General features: G+C 44.1%; 1 protein-coding gene and 1 long non-coding RNA gene across 3 annotated transcripts in view; one reads left to right on the top strand and one right to left on the bottom strand.

Annotated features, from left to right (window-relative positions):
• Positions 1-1,719: 1,719 nt before the first annotated feature.
• Positions 1,720-3,971, top strand: LOC116461220 (uncharacterized). Its single transcript, XR_004246014.2, has 2 exons — positions 1,720-2,016; positions 2,442-3,971. It is a non-coding gene; the product is annotated as an uncharacterized LOC116461220 (long non-coding RNA).
• A 5,684-nt stretch (positions 3,972-9,655) lies between these two features.
• The window catches only part of LOC116461075 (putative uncharacterized protein SCP2D1-AS1), a 29,197-nt gene continuing 25,581 nt past the window's right edge, over positions 9,656-13,271 (bottom strand). For both annotated transcript variants that reach the window (XM_032142514.1, XM_032142515.1), the window contains exon 3: positions 9,656-10,421. In XM_032142514.1, coding sequence (XP_031998405.1) covers positions 10,160-10,421 — 262 coding nt within the window. In that variant the 3' untranslated portion in view covers positions 9,656-10,159. The remainder of the gene's footprint in view (positions 10,422-13,271) is intronic.

Genomic DNA, 13,271 nt, shown 5'->3' with positions numbered 1-13,271 from the left:
TCCGAGGAGGATGGACCAGCTGAGCTCAGCCTACATGGGCCAACCACTAGCCACTCTGAAAACATGCAAGCAAGAAATAATTGTTTACTATTGTGAGCCACTGAGTTTTGTGGTGGTCTGTTATGCATCACATTATGTTATAATGGACAAATATAGGGCTATTAAGAGTAGAATAAGTAGAGGAGGATTCTTAGCGTGCTGTGGACAATGCTTACAAAAGTGCTTGGCTTAGGGTAGTCACATAGCAAGCACCTAGTAACTATCAGAGAAATGGAGCTCAACAGGTTGATTGTATATCATATAATTTAAAGATTAGAGTGAATCGCATTAAATATTCTGAATGTCTGGACTGTCTGTTGATATCTTCCTATTAATTGACAGTAACTTTTCTCTTTTTTTCTTTTGAGACAGAGTCTCGCTCTGTCACCCAGGCTGGATTGCAGTGGGACGATCTCGGCTCACGGCAAGCTCCGCCTCCCAGCTTCACACCATTCTCCTGCCTCAGCCTCCCGAGTAGCTAGGACCACAGGTGCCCGCCAACATGCCCAGCTCATTTTTTTTTTTTTTTTTTTTTTTTTTGAGTGGAGACAGGGTTTCACCATGTTAGCCAGGATGGTCTCGTTCTCCTGACCTTGTGATCCACCCACCTCAGCCTCCCAAAGTGCTGGGATTACAGGCATGAGCCACTGCGTCCGGCCACTTTTCTCTCTTTTTTGTATCCTTTTCCCATGACTTCTTTACTGTCTTTTCTCGAATCAGTATTTCGGTATCTATCTATGACTTTCTATCTATGACATCCATCTATCTATGACTCAATCCTGGGCTGAACTATATACTCGACACATAGATTCTGCAATTAATATTCTGCTGTATTTGTTTTTTGTACATATCTATCTACGCTTGTATACATCCATCAATCCATCTTATTTTTTGATGCTTTTCAAATAAGTGGCAGACATCAGTACTCTTCACCCCTATGGTGAGTTTTGATAAATGCATACACTCATTATCCCTGAAGGTGTCCTTAGGCCCCTTTCCAGTTAAGTCTACCCCCAACCCCCAAGGTGAACACTATTCTGATTTTTTCCCACCATAGATTAGTTTTGCCTGTTTTAGAACTTCATATAAATGAAATTGTACCTGGTGTAATCTTTTGTGTCCAGCTTCTTTCATTAGCAAAATATTTTCGAGTACCTGTGTTGTTATAAGGGTCCTCATTTTAAAACAAATAATTTGACAAGATCTTTGCAAACTGATCTTTACTTTAAAATTTTGGACTTCCCTGATGTGTATTAAATACAGTAACCACCTTTAAATTAAATAGCCTAAATACAGTAACCACTTGAACTAAGCCTCCGAAACAGACATCTCTCTCATGTATCTGTCAGACCTTGTCTTTTTGTTTTCATGCTCCCCACATCCCCCTACCTTGTTTAGCATTGATAAATATTTCAAAACTGCAGAAGGAATTTATCATATTTGTCTCATGGGCACAGAGCTTTTGATTTACTGTGTTCAGTAAGATGCAGGGGGCTAACCAAGCTCTTAGGATTAACTGCATCTGACTTTCCTTCAAAAGGTCATCAGCAGTACATCCTTAGTAGGCCTCACAATAGTGTGTCCACACTACGGGTTAGTGGGAGTGATTGAAAGGCTTGGCGAGTTGTCTTTCTGGGTTTGCTCTGGTTGGGCGATCAGAATCCATAGTACTGCGTGGGAAAACATGAAAGAAAATAAGTGAAAGTGACATGTTCCTCCAGAATAGCTAAAGGTCAGCGCTCACCCCATCCAACCACTGTATTCCCTAGACTTAGCATGAGGCGGTTGTTTCTAAAAATCAAAGCCACACTTAGCGTGGTAATGTGGCTTTGTACCATGTCAAACTAGCTAAGCGGGAACTACGTTTCCCAGAATTCCCTTGCCTGTAGGTTTCCGGGGTGAGCACAGGCCACGTGACCTGATGCGTGCTTCGTGAGGCGGAAGTGAGGCAGCGTTGTCGTCTCGTAGGCGTGAAAGGTAGGTGCCCGGCATTAGGGACTGTGGCAGCCCGGGAAATTGTCCCCGTCTGCTAGCTCACCTTGTGGGCGTGGAGCCCCTCTAACTTTCCTAACTCCCGGGCGGCCCGCGGGCCTGCGGCAGATTCAGCTCTCAGGACTCCACCTTCGGTTTCTTCCACTTCTGGGCCAGGCTGCTTGTCCTGCCACTCTCAGGCCCCCCACCAGACACGGAAGCAACAGCAGTCCCTAAATGTTGCAACTCGCTCCTTCCCGCAAATGTAGAAGCTCAAATCCCTGTAGCAAATTCCATATTCTATGTCATTCCTAATGCTTCCATCTCTCTGGTTGAATCTAGAATGATTACAATCAGTGATGCACATTTACCAGACAGAGGATGTGCAGCGTTTACTGTTGATTTCTCTCTTTTCCACCCTATCACCTCAGTTCAGTTCCAGGACCCACACTCCTCCACCATAGTCAGGAGATTCAGGGAAAGCTGGCAGGGTTCAGCTTTCAAGTTGACCCTTGATGAACCATGGCCAATCCTGTTAAGAGGCATGAAAGCCAATCCTAGCCATTGAGACGGGGGAGAAATCACTGAAGAACTTGTGGAAAACAGACCTTTTGGATAAAGAGACACGTATGGGGAAAAAGGGGCTTTTTAATGTTATTCTGGATGTTTCCCAAAAGTACTGCTGCTGCCTTGCCTCCCTGTCAGACGCTGGCCTTAGGATGACATGCGGCAGGAAGGAAGGACAGATCTGGGGTTTTTCAAGACTCACTGAGATGCGCAAGGAACCAACCCTCGAGTAGCCAACTCATTCCTGTTTGCATGTGTCTGCTGAAAAGAATGAAAATAAACAAAATATAACTTTATTTCTAAGAGGTTACAACTTGCAGGCAGGAAGCAGGCTTCTACCTGAGGCCATAAAGCATACTTTGAACGAGAAAAGGTAGGTGTTTATGCTAGGTGGAGAGGTAGGATATATGTATTCTGTAGCATACAGGAGAAACCTATGAAAATTCATGGAGGAAACTCGTTAGAGACACGCACTGGGCTTACATATGAGGAATATCCAAAAGCGGACCACCTATGTTCACTCTGGGGTGAAGATTTAACATTTAAATGTATTAAAATTAGGCTATAAATGCAAAAAGGTGAAACATAGGGCACAAGTTCACGATCTGTGCAATCTCCGGAGACCAGTCTGATCTAGCCTGCAGCCGGCAGTCATCTGTCAAGAAGGGGCTCTTTGTAGCCAAGAGTAGCTGTCAGGTTGGAACCATGAAACCAAAAGGAAGGCATTGGCGGTTAGGTGAAGAGAAGAAGTCTTTTGGCCTTTTTTTCCTCTTCAAGTCAGCTTTTGATAAGATCTAGTAATAATAAGGGGATGGGTGTGGCTGCAGGTGGGACATGCCTGTTCTCTGTCCTGTCACAGCTAAGAGCTAAGAACTTCAGAGTCTTTCAGCCATAGAGGGTCCTGTTATCCATTGAAGGGATCAGTCCATTGGGATTTTGCCAGTTTTAGCATTGATCCTGTGTCCTGGGAAACCCCTCAATACTTAGCAGAAAGTCAGCCACTCTAGCCCTACCTCAGGACCTCTTTTATGGGAAAGAATAATTCCCTTAACTGCTTGAGCCATTTGAGTTGTGGCTGCTTTTGGTACTTGTAATTGAAAGCATCTTGAATGTTCTGGGACAGTAAAAGAATGTGCCTTTGTTTCTGACAGCAATTATAAAATCAATTATATGTTTATATTCTAAAAAATGTTTTGAGTAATGCCGACGTCATTGGAAAAGTGCATCACTTAGAAAATGTATCTGTGTGTCAATTTTGTTTGTTCAAAATCAGTTTCATTAATTTATGGGAAGATACACCTTGTACATTTTACCTAATTTAAAAAAATGTTGCCAGTTGAGCATACTTGTGATATATTCAAAGATAAATAAACGTTTTCAATTTTAGATATTCATATGTCTTTGGGTCTTTGTTTAGTTTTGTCCTAAAATAGGAGTGCTTTTATATGGGCCAGATTCCTGCAGTGATGCTATCTGGGAAGGAAGGGAGGGCATGATCTTTGTTCTACATGTTTAAAAGTCTCAAATGAGTTACTGGGATTTAAAAAATATATTTGCACATGAGTTTGGTACAGTTTGGTGAATTTTTTTTTTTTTTTTTTTTTGAAAGAAAGAAAGGTTTCCAGGGCTTGACACTGTCCTGTGGGTGTGGTCAATTAATTGCATTATTGGTCCCAACTCTTTACACCTACCCTTTGCCATGTAGCCTGGTAGTGGCCTCTCACTATGACACTAGGATTTCCCATGTGATGTTCTTTGGCCAGTAGATGCAAGCAAAGGTTTGAAGAGCACTGGGGAGTTGGGATTGTTTGCTCATATCTCTGCTTTCATGATTACAGTGTGCCTCGGTTAGCCTGGGGAGAATGAATGTCACATGGTCCAAGCACCACTATTGCCACAGCTCATGATAAGTCAGATAACTGCCAGATTTAAGTGGGCCCAGAGGAGACCAGAAGAATCACCCAGCTGAACCCAGCCTAAATTGCTGACACATTAACTCATGAGCTAAATAAATGCTTATTGTTTTAAGCCACTAAGTTCTGGGGAGGTTTGTTGTGTAGCATTATTGTGGCAATTCATAACCAAGACATCTTTTAAGCATTAGGGACATTTTGGGAAGGGCTGTAAGAGTTAAATATGTTGGCTTTATAGGCAGCTGTACCTTATACAGTTTAACTCAGAAGTTACTCAGTAATCACCCACTTATGCATGTGTATGTCTTATTCAAAGATGAGTGCAACAGTACCATTTTAAGTATATATGTGTGTCTTTATGCCTTTTGCCTTGCCCCAAAATGGGAGTGCCCTCACATGGATCACATCCCACCAGTGGGAGCTGGTTTCTGTTTCACATGTGTAATAGTTATTGGGGGTTTTAGGAATGGGTTTTTCTGTTTGGTGTAATTAAGTGATTAAAGTCTACATCCACCAGATTCCTGTGTAACTTCCTTACAGTAGTTTATGACCATGTTGGGGTTGTTTCCTACAGTTCTGATGGGAAATCATATATGACTAAATTTAAGTTAATTATAATTAAATAAAATTAAGAATTCCATTTATCATTTGCACCAGCCATGTGTTAAATGCTCAGTAGCCACATACAGCTAGTGGCCACTGCTTTGGCCAGCACAGATACAGAACACTTTTGTTACCTCAGAAAATTCTATCCGGCAGTGTTGGTCTCAATGCTTAGTTCACATTTTTTATTTACAGAATCTTTTTCTGCCTAAACTTCTAGTTTCTGCTGACCAGTTGCTTATGACAGATCCTCACTCTGGACCTCCCAGGAAAAATATTATTGTTCCCTAGTTTATTATATAAAACTCAAGCTAGCCTGTTTTGACACCTGCATCATTGAATGTTCTCTCAGTTTATAGGTCACAGAGCTAGCCATTAAAGTGGAGTTTTTATTTTACAGAGGGAGTATCCATTCTGCCAGGGCAGAGTGAGGCTGTGGGAGGGAGTGATGGCCTCTGAGGAAACCCCCTGCCTGAGTTGTGAAAACCCCAGCAAAACCTGAGGGGAGAAAAGGAGAAGAAACCAAGGCACAGGAAAGGAATTTTGGGCAAAGTCAGGAAATGCCCAGGTACCACTGGACAAGGTTCCCTTGTATTTATCCTCCCATTTCCACCCCACTTTAGCTAGGATTTACTAGAGGGGACAGCCTGTCTTTGCTTTCTGGTTTCCTCAAAGGATTTTCCTCCAGTTTCTCTCCACACTCACTCAGATGGGGTGACCTTTTTGGATGATGAATCTAGGGAGTATAAACTAAGCTCCTCTGTGTCTGGGACTTTCCCTGGGTGGGGCCCTCACTGCCAGCCTTATGTTCAGAGGCCACCCAAGGAGGGTGACTGATGGGTGGGTGGGCACTCTTCTTTGTATTGTGGGGTTTAGTTGCAGGCCCATTGGGCCCTCACGTTGAGTCTTTTCTTTCAACAATACTTCTGTCAGGGATAAAGGCAAAATTTTGGTTTCCATCTGCCATTTTTTTTTTTGGTCTTTTTGTCTTGATTTCTTTGGAATTCAAGTGGGGAAGAAAGATGCTGTTTGTGGGGTGTTCCCGCAGACCTCAAAGTCTTGGTAAAATGTTTTCTGAGGCTGCCGCATGCTTGACTTGGGCTGCATTTGATCTCTGTACACACTGGTTCCCCTTTGCCTTCTGCCATGAATGGAAGGGGCCTGAGGCCTTCACCAGAAGCAGATGCTTCTTGTACAGCCTGCAGAACCATAAGCCAAATAAACCTCTTTTTTTTTTTTTTCATAAATTACCCAGCCTCAGATATTCCTTCATAGCAACACAAAACAGATGAAGACGAATTGTGGACCAACCAACCAACCAACCAAGTGCTGACAAATGTGTAGAGTGTCTTAGGTTGAGCTGCTGTAACAAAATATTATAGACTAGGTGGCTTAGATGACAGAAATTTATTTCTCACAATTCTGGAGGCCAGGAAGTCCAAGATCACTGTGCCTGCACATTCAGTGTCTCCTGAAGGCCTGCTTCTTGGCTGGTAGATGGCCATCTTCTTGCTTAGAGCATGTTCAGGATGGGCAGGGGGGCTCTTTTCCTCTTCTTCTCTCTTCTCTCCTCCCCCTCCTCCTCCTCCTCCCCCTCCTCCTCCTCCCCCTCCTCCTCCTTCCTCCTCCTTCTCTCTTCTCTCTCTACTCCTTTCTCTCTCTCTATTCTTCTTCTTCCTTCTTCTTCTTCCTTCTTCTTTTTTCTTCTTCTTTCTTTTTCCTTTTTTTTTTTTTTTTTTTTCTTTCCTCTCTCTCTTTTTTTTTTTTTTTTTATTGAATTAATCTCATGTTGCCCAGGCTGGTCTCAGACCCTGGACACAATGACTTCCACTTGGCCTCCAAAATGTGGTTTTAGGTGTGACACTGTCCTGGCTCTCTTTTCTTATAATCATTAATAATTGCCTCCTAAAGTCCCCACCTCCTAATATCATGATGTTGGGGATTAGGATTTAATATTTGAATTTTGGGAGGACACAAATATTCAGTCCCTGACACAGAACAACTAGAATCCTCACGCATTTGCTTGTGGGAATACAAAATGGTACTTTGGAAAACTATTTTGGAGAGCTTCCCAAGTGGAGGCTCAGTCCAGAATTCCTTTCCCAAAGCTTGAAAGGACTAGATAGTTACCCAGTTTACTTATTTATTTGAGTTGTTTTTTTTTTTTTTTTTTTTTTTTTTTGAGACGGAGTCTCGCTCTGTCGCCCAGGCTGGAGTGCAGTGGCGCGATCTCGGCTCACTGCAAGCTCCGCCTCCCGGGTTCACGCCATTCTCCTGCCTCAGCCTCTCCAAGTAGCTGGGACTACAGGCGCCCGCCACCACGCCCGGCTAATTTTTTGTATTTTTAGTAGAGACAGGGTTTCACCGTGGTCTCGATCTCCTGACCTCGTGATCCGCCCGCCTCGGCCTCCCAAAGTGCTGGGATTACAAGCGTGAGCCACCGCGCCCGGCCTTGAGTTGTTTTTTAAATTTTTAAATTTAAATTTTTAAGTTTAAACACAGTAAAATGCACAGGTCTCAAGTGTACAGTTGGGAGGTGGGTTAACAAGTGTGCACCCTGTGTAACCACTGCAGTCAAGTTACAGGACATTCCCATTATTCTAGAAAGTCCCTGAAAGTTCCCTAACCCTCAGTCCCAGGCAACCATGAATCTGCCTTCTGCCTTCTGTGATTATAGATTAGTTTGCTTCTTCTAGAACTTCATATAAATGGAAGCAAACGGTGCGTAATCTTTTATGTCTTCCTACTATATGCTGTTTGAGTCCATTTATTTTCTGACATAATGGGGCCAGAGAAATGCCATCCCAAAGCAGATTTTGGTGATCCCTGGGTATGGCAGGCATTAGTGATGCCCCACCCATACCCTGCCCCCAACACAGTGGTGCCTACAGCCTGGCTCCCAGCTAGCTGCACTTGCCCCAGGGCTTTCTCTGGCCATTGACACCTGCCTTGTTCCCATCTCTGCATGCTGGAATTAATGTCCTGGGAGCAGTGGCTGATGGAGTGGGTGGGTAAGTCTCAGCTCCCCTGTCCCTCATGGGAGTGGGGTTAACTTGTCTTACATGAGTTTTCTAGAGTTTTCCTGCAAGATTAAACTCCAGTGGCCCAGGGTAACTTCTTTCTTTTTTTTTTGAGATGGAGTCTTGCTCTTTTGCCCAGGCTCGAGTGCAGTGGTGCAATCTCGGCTCACTGCAACCTCCGCCTCCCAGGTTTACGCCATTCTCCTGCCTCAGCCTCCCGAGTAGCTGGGACTACAGGTGCCTGCCATCATGCCCAGCTAATTGTTTTTTTGTTTTTGTATTTTTAGTAGAGACAGGGTTTCACCGTGTTAGCCAGAATGGTCTCGAGCTCCTGACCTCGTGATCTGCCCGCCTTGGCCTCCCAAAGCCCCGGGTAACCTCTTGAGTACACACCCTCTATTGGCTGGTTTCCCTTCTCCATCTCACTTCTCCATTCCCCCAACTACATCTCACAAATAAACTACTTTGAATTCATATCTCAGGTTCTTTGTCTGGGGGCAGACAAACAAGATTCCAGGAAATTATGTAAGTTTCAGACAAGAGGCTGCTGCCTGTTGGGTGTGCAGAATGGGGATCCTGATGTGCTACCTCATTGTCTTCTTCCCTAAGCAGTTATTATCAATCTCTTCTCATAGTTGGATTTTTAAACTTGTATGCATCTCTCTTGCCCATGTTCTGAGTTTCTGGGAGCAGGGATCACGTATCTGTCCTTCTCTGTACCCTGTGCAGGCTCCAGCTCATTATGTTGGGCAGGATTGGTACTTACCAACCCTCAATTGAACCATCAATCCTGTGAGTATTTCTGGGACCCAGGCCAGGGCTCAGCATTGTTAAAAATGTGACTGGACTCAGCAGGGGCCAGGGAAGTGGGTGATGGTCCTACTGGAAACCAGATGGCCCAAAGAACAAAGATTTTAGCCTTCAGAGGTGTTCATAAAAGTTGATTTCCCATCTGTGTCAAGGCTCAGAAGGTATGATGTCTTCTCAATGTGGAGATCCTGGTTTATGCCTCTGGTCTTTCGGTCTTTGGTAGAGACACTTTCAGACCTTCCTCCGGGGACTCATGGTGACAGCCCCATGCTGCCAGGAAACAGCCTTCCACCTGACGATTGAAGAAGAAACCCCAGCTCCTGCTTGTTCATGCTTCTGCACACACTGCAGACGGCTCCATGCTCAAGGCAACTGGGGGCTGTGGGCCACGTGGCGTTCAGCTCCTTAGTACTAAAATGTGTTATATTCAGGTGTGCGCATTGGTCAACTCTCAGCAAATGTACACTTAAGATTTGTGCATTTCTTTGTGTGTAAATTTTACATTAAAAACTAAAGGAATATTAAACTGTAGTAAATGCTTTGCATGCTCAAGTGTTTGGGGGCTACTGATGTTGTAATTTACTTTGAAACATAAAAATAAGATAAAAATAAGATGGAGAGCTTCAAACAAGTGTAATATAATGCAATGATAGAATATTGGTGAATATTTGAGTGTTCCCTGTAGAAATCTTTCAACTTTGCAAAATATGCCTAAAAATTTTAAGAATAAGATGTTGGAAAAATTGTATTCAATTAAAAAACCATAGAGAGAGTGCACACTCATTACAAACAAAGCAGAATATATAAAGTAAAAGGTGAAAGTCCTTTCCTTCTCCTCTCACTGCATCTGATAACCAGGTGCAGGCACCTTGTGTGAGGCCCTCAGAGCAAGGGTAAACTCGGTGACATAGATTTGTTCCCATTCAGGGGATGGGGGTGGGTGACACTTCTTAATCCCATTCCCCCATTCTGTTTGATCCATCTGCCAGCCCGACACCTGTGAGTGAATACACCTGCCCAGGTGCTGGGTTGGCAGGTGGGAGATGGATTTGTAAACTTTCAGAAAGAAAGCCCCCAGCCACATTTTGCTCCCAGTGAGGAGGTTGGCAAAAAAGGGAAATGACCTTTTGTTATTGAAATGTAATGACACCAAAGCTCTCTAAAATGATGGGGTTTCTCCTTGTTGCCTTTTGAGGAGCAATGGAAGAAGCTGTGGGTACCTGTGGTGGGCACCTGTCACTGTGTAACACCCTTTTCTTTCCTGTTACCCCAACTCCAATTCTGTCCAAGGGATGGGGAGCCCTGCTCAGGGGTGTGAATCTTGATGGACATGTGATTAAGTCCTTGCCAATGAGACCAGTGGAGGGCTTGGGACCTTTTCTTTCTGGTAAGCAATAGATCCAAGGAGAGGCCTTTTTTGTACCTTTGGCTTGGGCTGCTGTCTTGTGAGGATGTGATGGAAAGTGCCATGGCAGCCCAGCAGCTGTGAAGTGACAAGCTGGGGACAAAAGGTAGAATGGTAGAATGCAAGAGTGGACACAGCACAGAGGTCTTGGCTGACCTCTCCAAGCCATGGTGGAAAAACCCAATTTTCAGACCTTGGAGGGCCTGTTATAACCCCGATTGCTGGCATGATGGTTCACTTTATGTGTCAACTTGACTGGGCCATGGGATCCCCAGACCAGAGGTAAAACATTATTTCGGAGAGTGTCCATGGAAGCATTTCTAGAAGGAGGGGACAGCATTTGAATTGGTGGACTGAGTAAGGCAGATGGCCCTGCCCAATATGGGAGGCATCATCCCATCTATTGAAGGTCTTAATGGGACAAAAAGTCAGGGGAAGGTGGAACTCAGCCTCTCTGCCAGGCCTGAGATGTGGATCTTTTCCTGCCTTTGGACATCTGGGGTCCTGGTCCAGGACTTACACCAATCCCCGCCACCCCCCAGTCCAGGCCTTCGGACGTGGAATGAATACACCCCCTGGCTCTGTCCCTTGTTTGCAGGTGGGACTTCTTGACCTTCAAAACCATGTGACCCAGTTCCTATAATAACTCCTTTCATCTCTCTCTATATATATCACATTGGTTCTTTTTCTTTGGAGAACCCTGATTAATACAGCAGGGTCCTGTCCCCAGAGTTTTTGATTCAGCAGATCTGGCATGGGACCTGAGAATGTGCATTTTGAACGAATCCCTTGGTGGAGTTGAAGCCACTGGCCTGGGGACCCCATTTTGGGACCACTGAATTGAACCATTATCAGTTTTTATGGTAGTGGTTGTTACTTGAAGCTAAAAGCATCCTATTTAATAAAATGGTTTTGCAATTTTTTATTTTTAAATTTTAATTTAATTGTATTTTTTAGGGAACAGATCTCCATGCCTCTCACATTCCTTTAAAGCATTTGAAGAATTCAGAAACGAAAAGCTACAAATCTGCCGGGACCAGATTCTTGGGTCTGAATGGCAACCGAAGGGGAAAGAATCTCAACAGGGCTGAGGAAGATTGTGTCCAGTTGCAGGGTGCGTGTTTTCAAGATGCCAATGGGGTGGCAGTCAAGGTAGGAGAAGCAGCCTGCCACCGTGCAGGTAACAAGGCAGCGGTGTCTGTTGAGAATTTAAATAATAAAACTGACTAGACATTGTCTCTACTTTTATTATTTCTATTGGAGGACAATTCTAAACAATGTCATTGGGGAAGTGCTCCCTTGAGTCCTGGCATGTTTTGGATTTCTTATGTATGAGCTGTGGAACTGCGTTCCCCTCGGGCACACTGTGGCAGGAGAATGACAGCCCCATTGGGGACCTGCCTGAATAATTTAGATGGGACAACGCTGTCCTTAAGGAAAATGAGATACGGGCAGTGGTGGGGCTCAGTTCTTTGTTGGCTGCTTATAGTGAACTTGCTGGGGAATTCCTGCCCTCCTCATTTTAAAATCTCTGTGCTGATGTTGTCCATACCTGGTGACCTCATGGCAAGAACATGGTTTTGGAAGACACTGGGCTTTGTTTAACTGCTCAACGTTGATAACAGCAGCTCATCCATCTTTGCAAATGTACTTTGAAGCTTTTTTCATTCTTCTGCATCATTTCCAGAAAGAACGAAGTTTCCAGCAACTCCATATAACAGAGCTTTGCTTACACATAAGAGCAGTTTGGTGTAGGAAAGGATACAGGCTCCAACTTGATGAAGCTCCCTATGGCCAAATCTGGGACAATTTAGCAAGGAAATAAACAATGATAATAGTAGATTATGACCCACAGAATAAATAAATACCCACAAGTCCATGCTGAGATAAATAAATAATTGAACAAATAAAGAAATGGGAGAGAAGAGGGCACTTTTCCTTAGAGCAGAATTCCAGTTATTAAATCTCAATGGAGTAAGAAGCATAGAAAATGACTGCTGGGACTACATCACACTGATTGCTGCAGGGATGGGCCACGGATGGATGCAACAAGAGTGGGCCAGAGGATGACGCGCAACAGGGCATTTGCAAGGTCTCAAGGCACCTCCCCTAAAGATACTAATCACAGAGGGAAAAATAGTAACTCTGCAGTGCAGAAGCCTGAAGGAGCCGCTTTAACCAAGTGATCAAGGACAACATTGGCAGAGATGGGACATAACGTCACGGACGCCTGCTATGGTGCAGTGGGAAGAGCACAGGTCACCTTTGTGGTATCCTTGTCCCAAATGCATAACCTCCACCTAACCAGGAGAAAGCATCAGGCAGTCCTCAAAGGAGGGACATTTTTGGGAATAACTGGCCATATTCAAGTGTCAGGGTAACAATAGACAAAGACCCAAGAGCTGCCACAGACTGCAAGGCACTAGGGAGACCTGAAACCAAACGGATATGGTCTCATATGGTCTGTAGATTAGTTAGTAGTCATGAACCAATGTGAATTTCTCAGATTATATCACTGTACTGTGGTTATATAAGATGTTAGTTTTGGGGAAAGCTGGGAGCAGGTTAAACAGGTACTATTTTTGCAAACTTTTTATAAGGCTGAAATTATTTCAGAATAAAAGGTAAAGAAATAAACAGGTGGACTTTGGAGTCATTCTGCCTCTCTTCAAATCTGGCTACACTACTTACTAACTGTGTGACATTGGGCAAGTTACTTCATTTCTCCCCTCAGTTTCCTTATTTGTAAAATGGGGATAAAAAGAGTACCTATCTGGGAGGCCGAGGTAGGTGGATCACTTTAGCCCAGGAGTTTGAGACCAACCTGGGCAACATGGTGAAACCCCGTTTCTACAAAAAAGTACAAAAATTAGCCAGGTGTGGTGGCGCACGCCTGTATTCCCAGCTACTTGGGAGACTGAGGTGGGACAATCAAATGAGCCC

The sequence above is a fragment of the Hylobates moloch genome, unplaced genomic scaffold (genome assembly GCF_009828535.3).
Source record: "Hylobates moloch isolate HMO894 unplaced genomic scaffold, HMol_V3 SCAFFOLD_21, whole genome shotgun sequence".
Taxonomy (NCBI): Eukaryota; Metazoa; Chordata; class Mammalia; order Primates; family Hylobatidae; genus Hylobates; species Hylobates moloch.
This window is presented reverse-complemented; position numbering and strand designations above follow the sequence as displayed.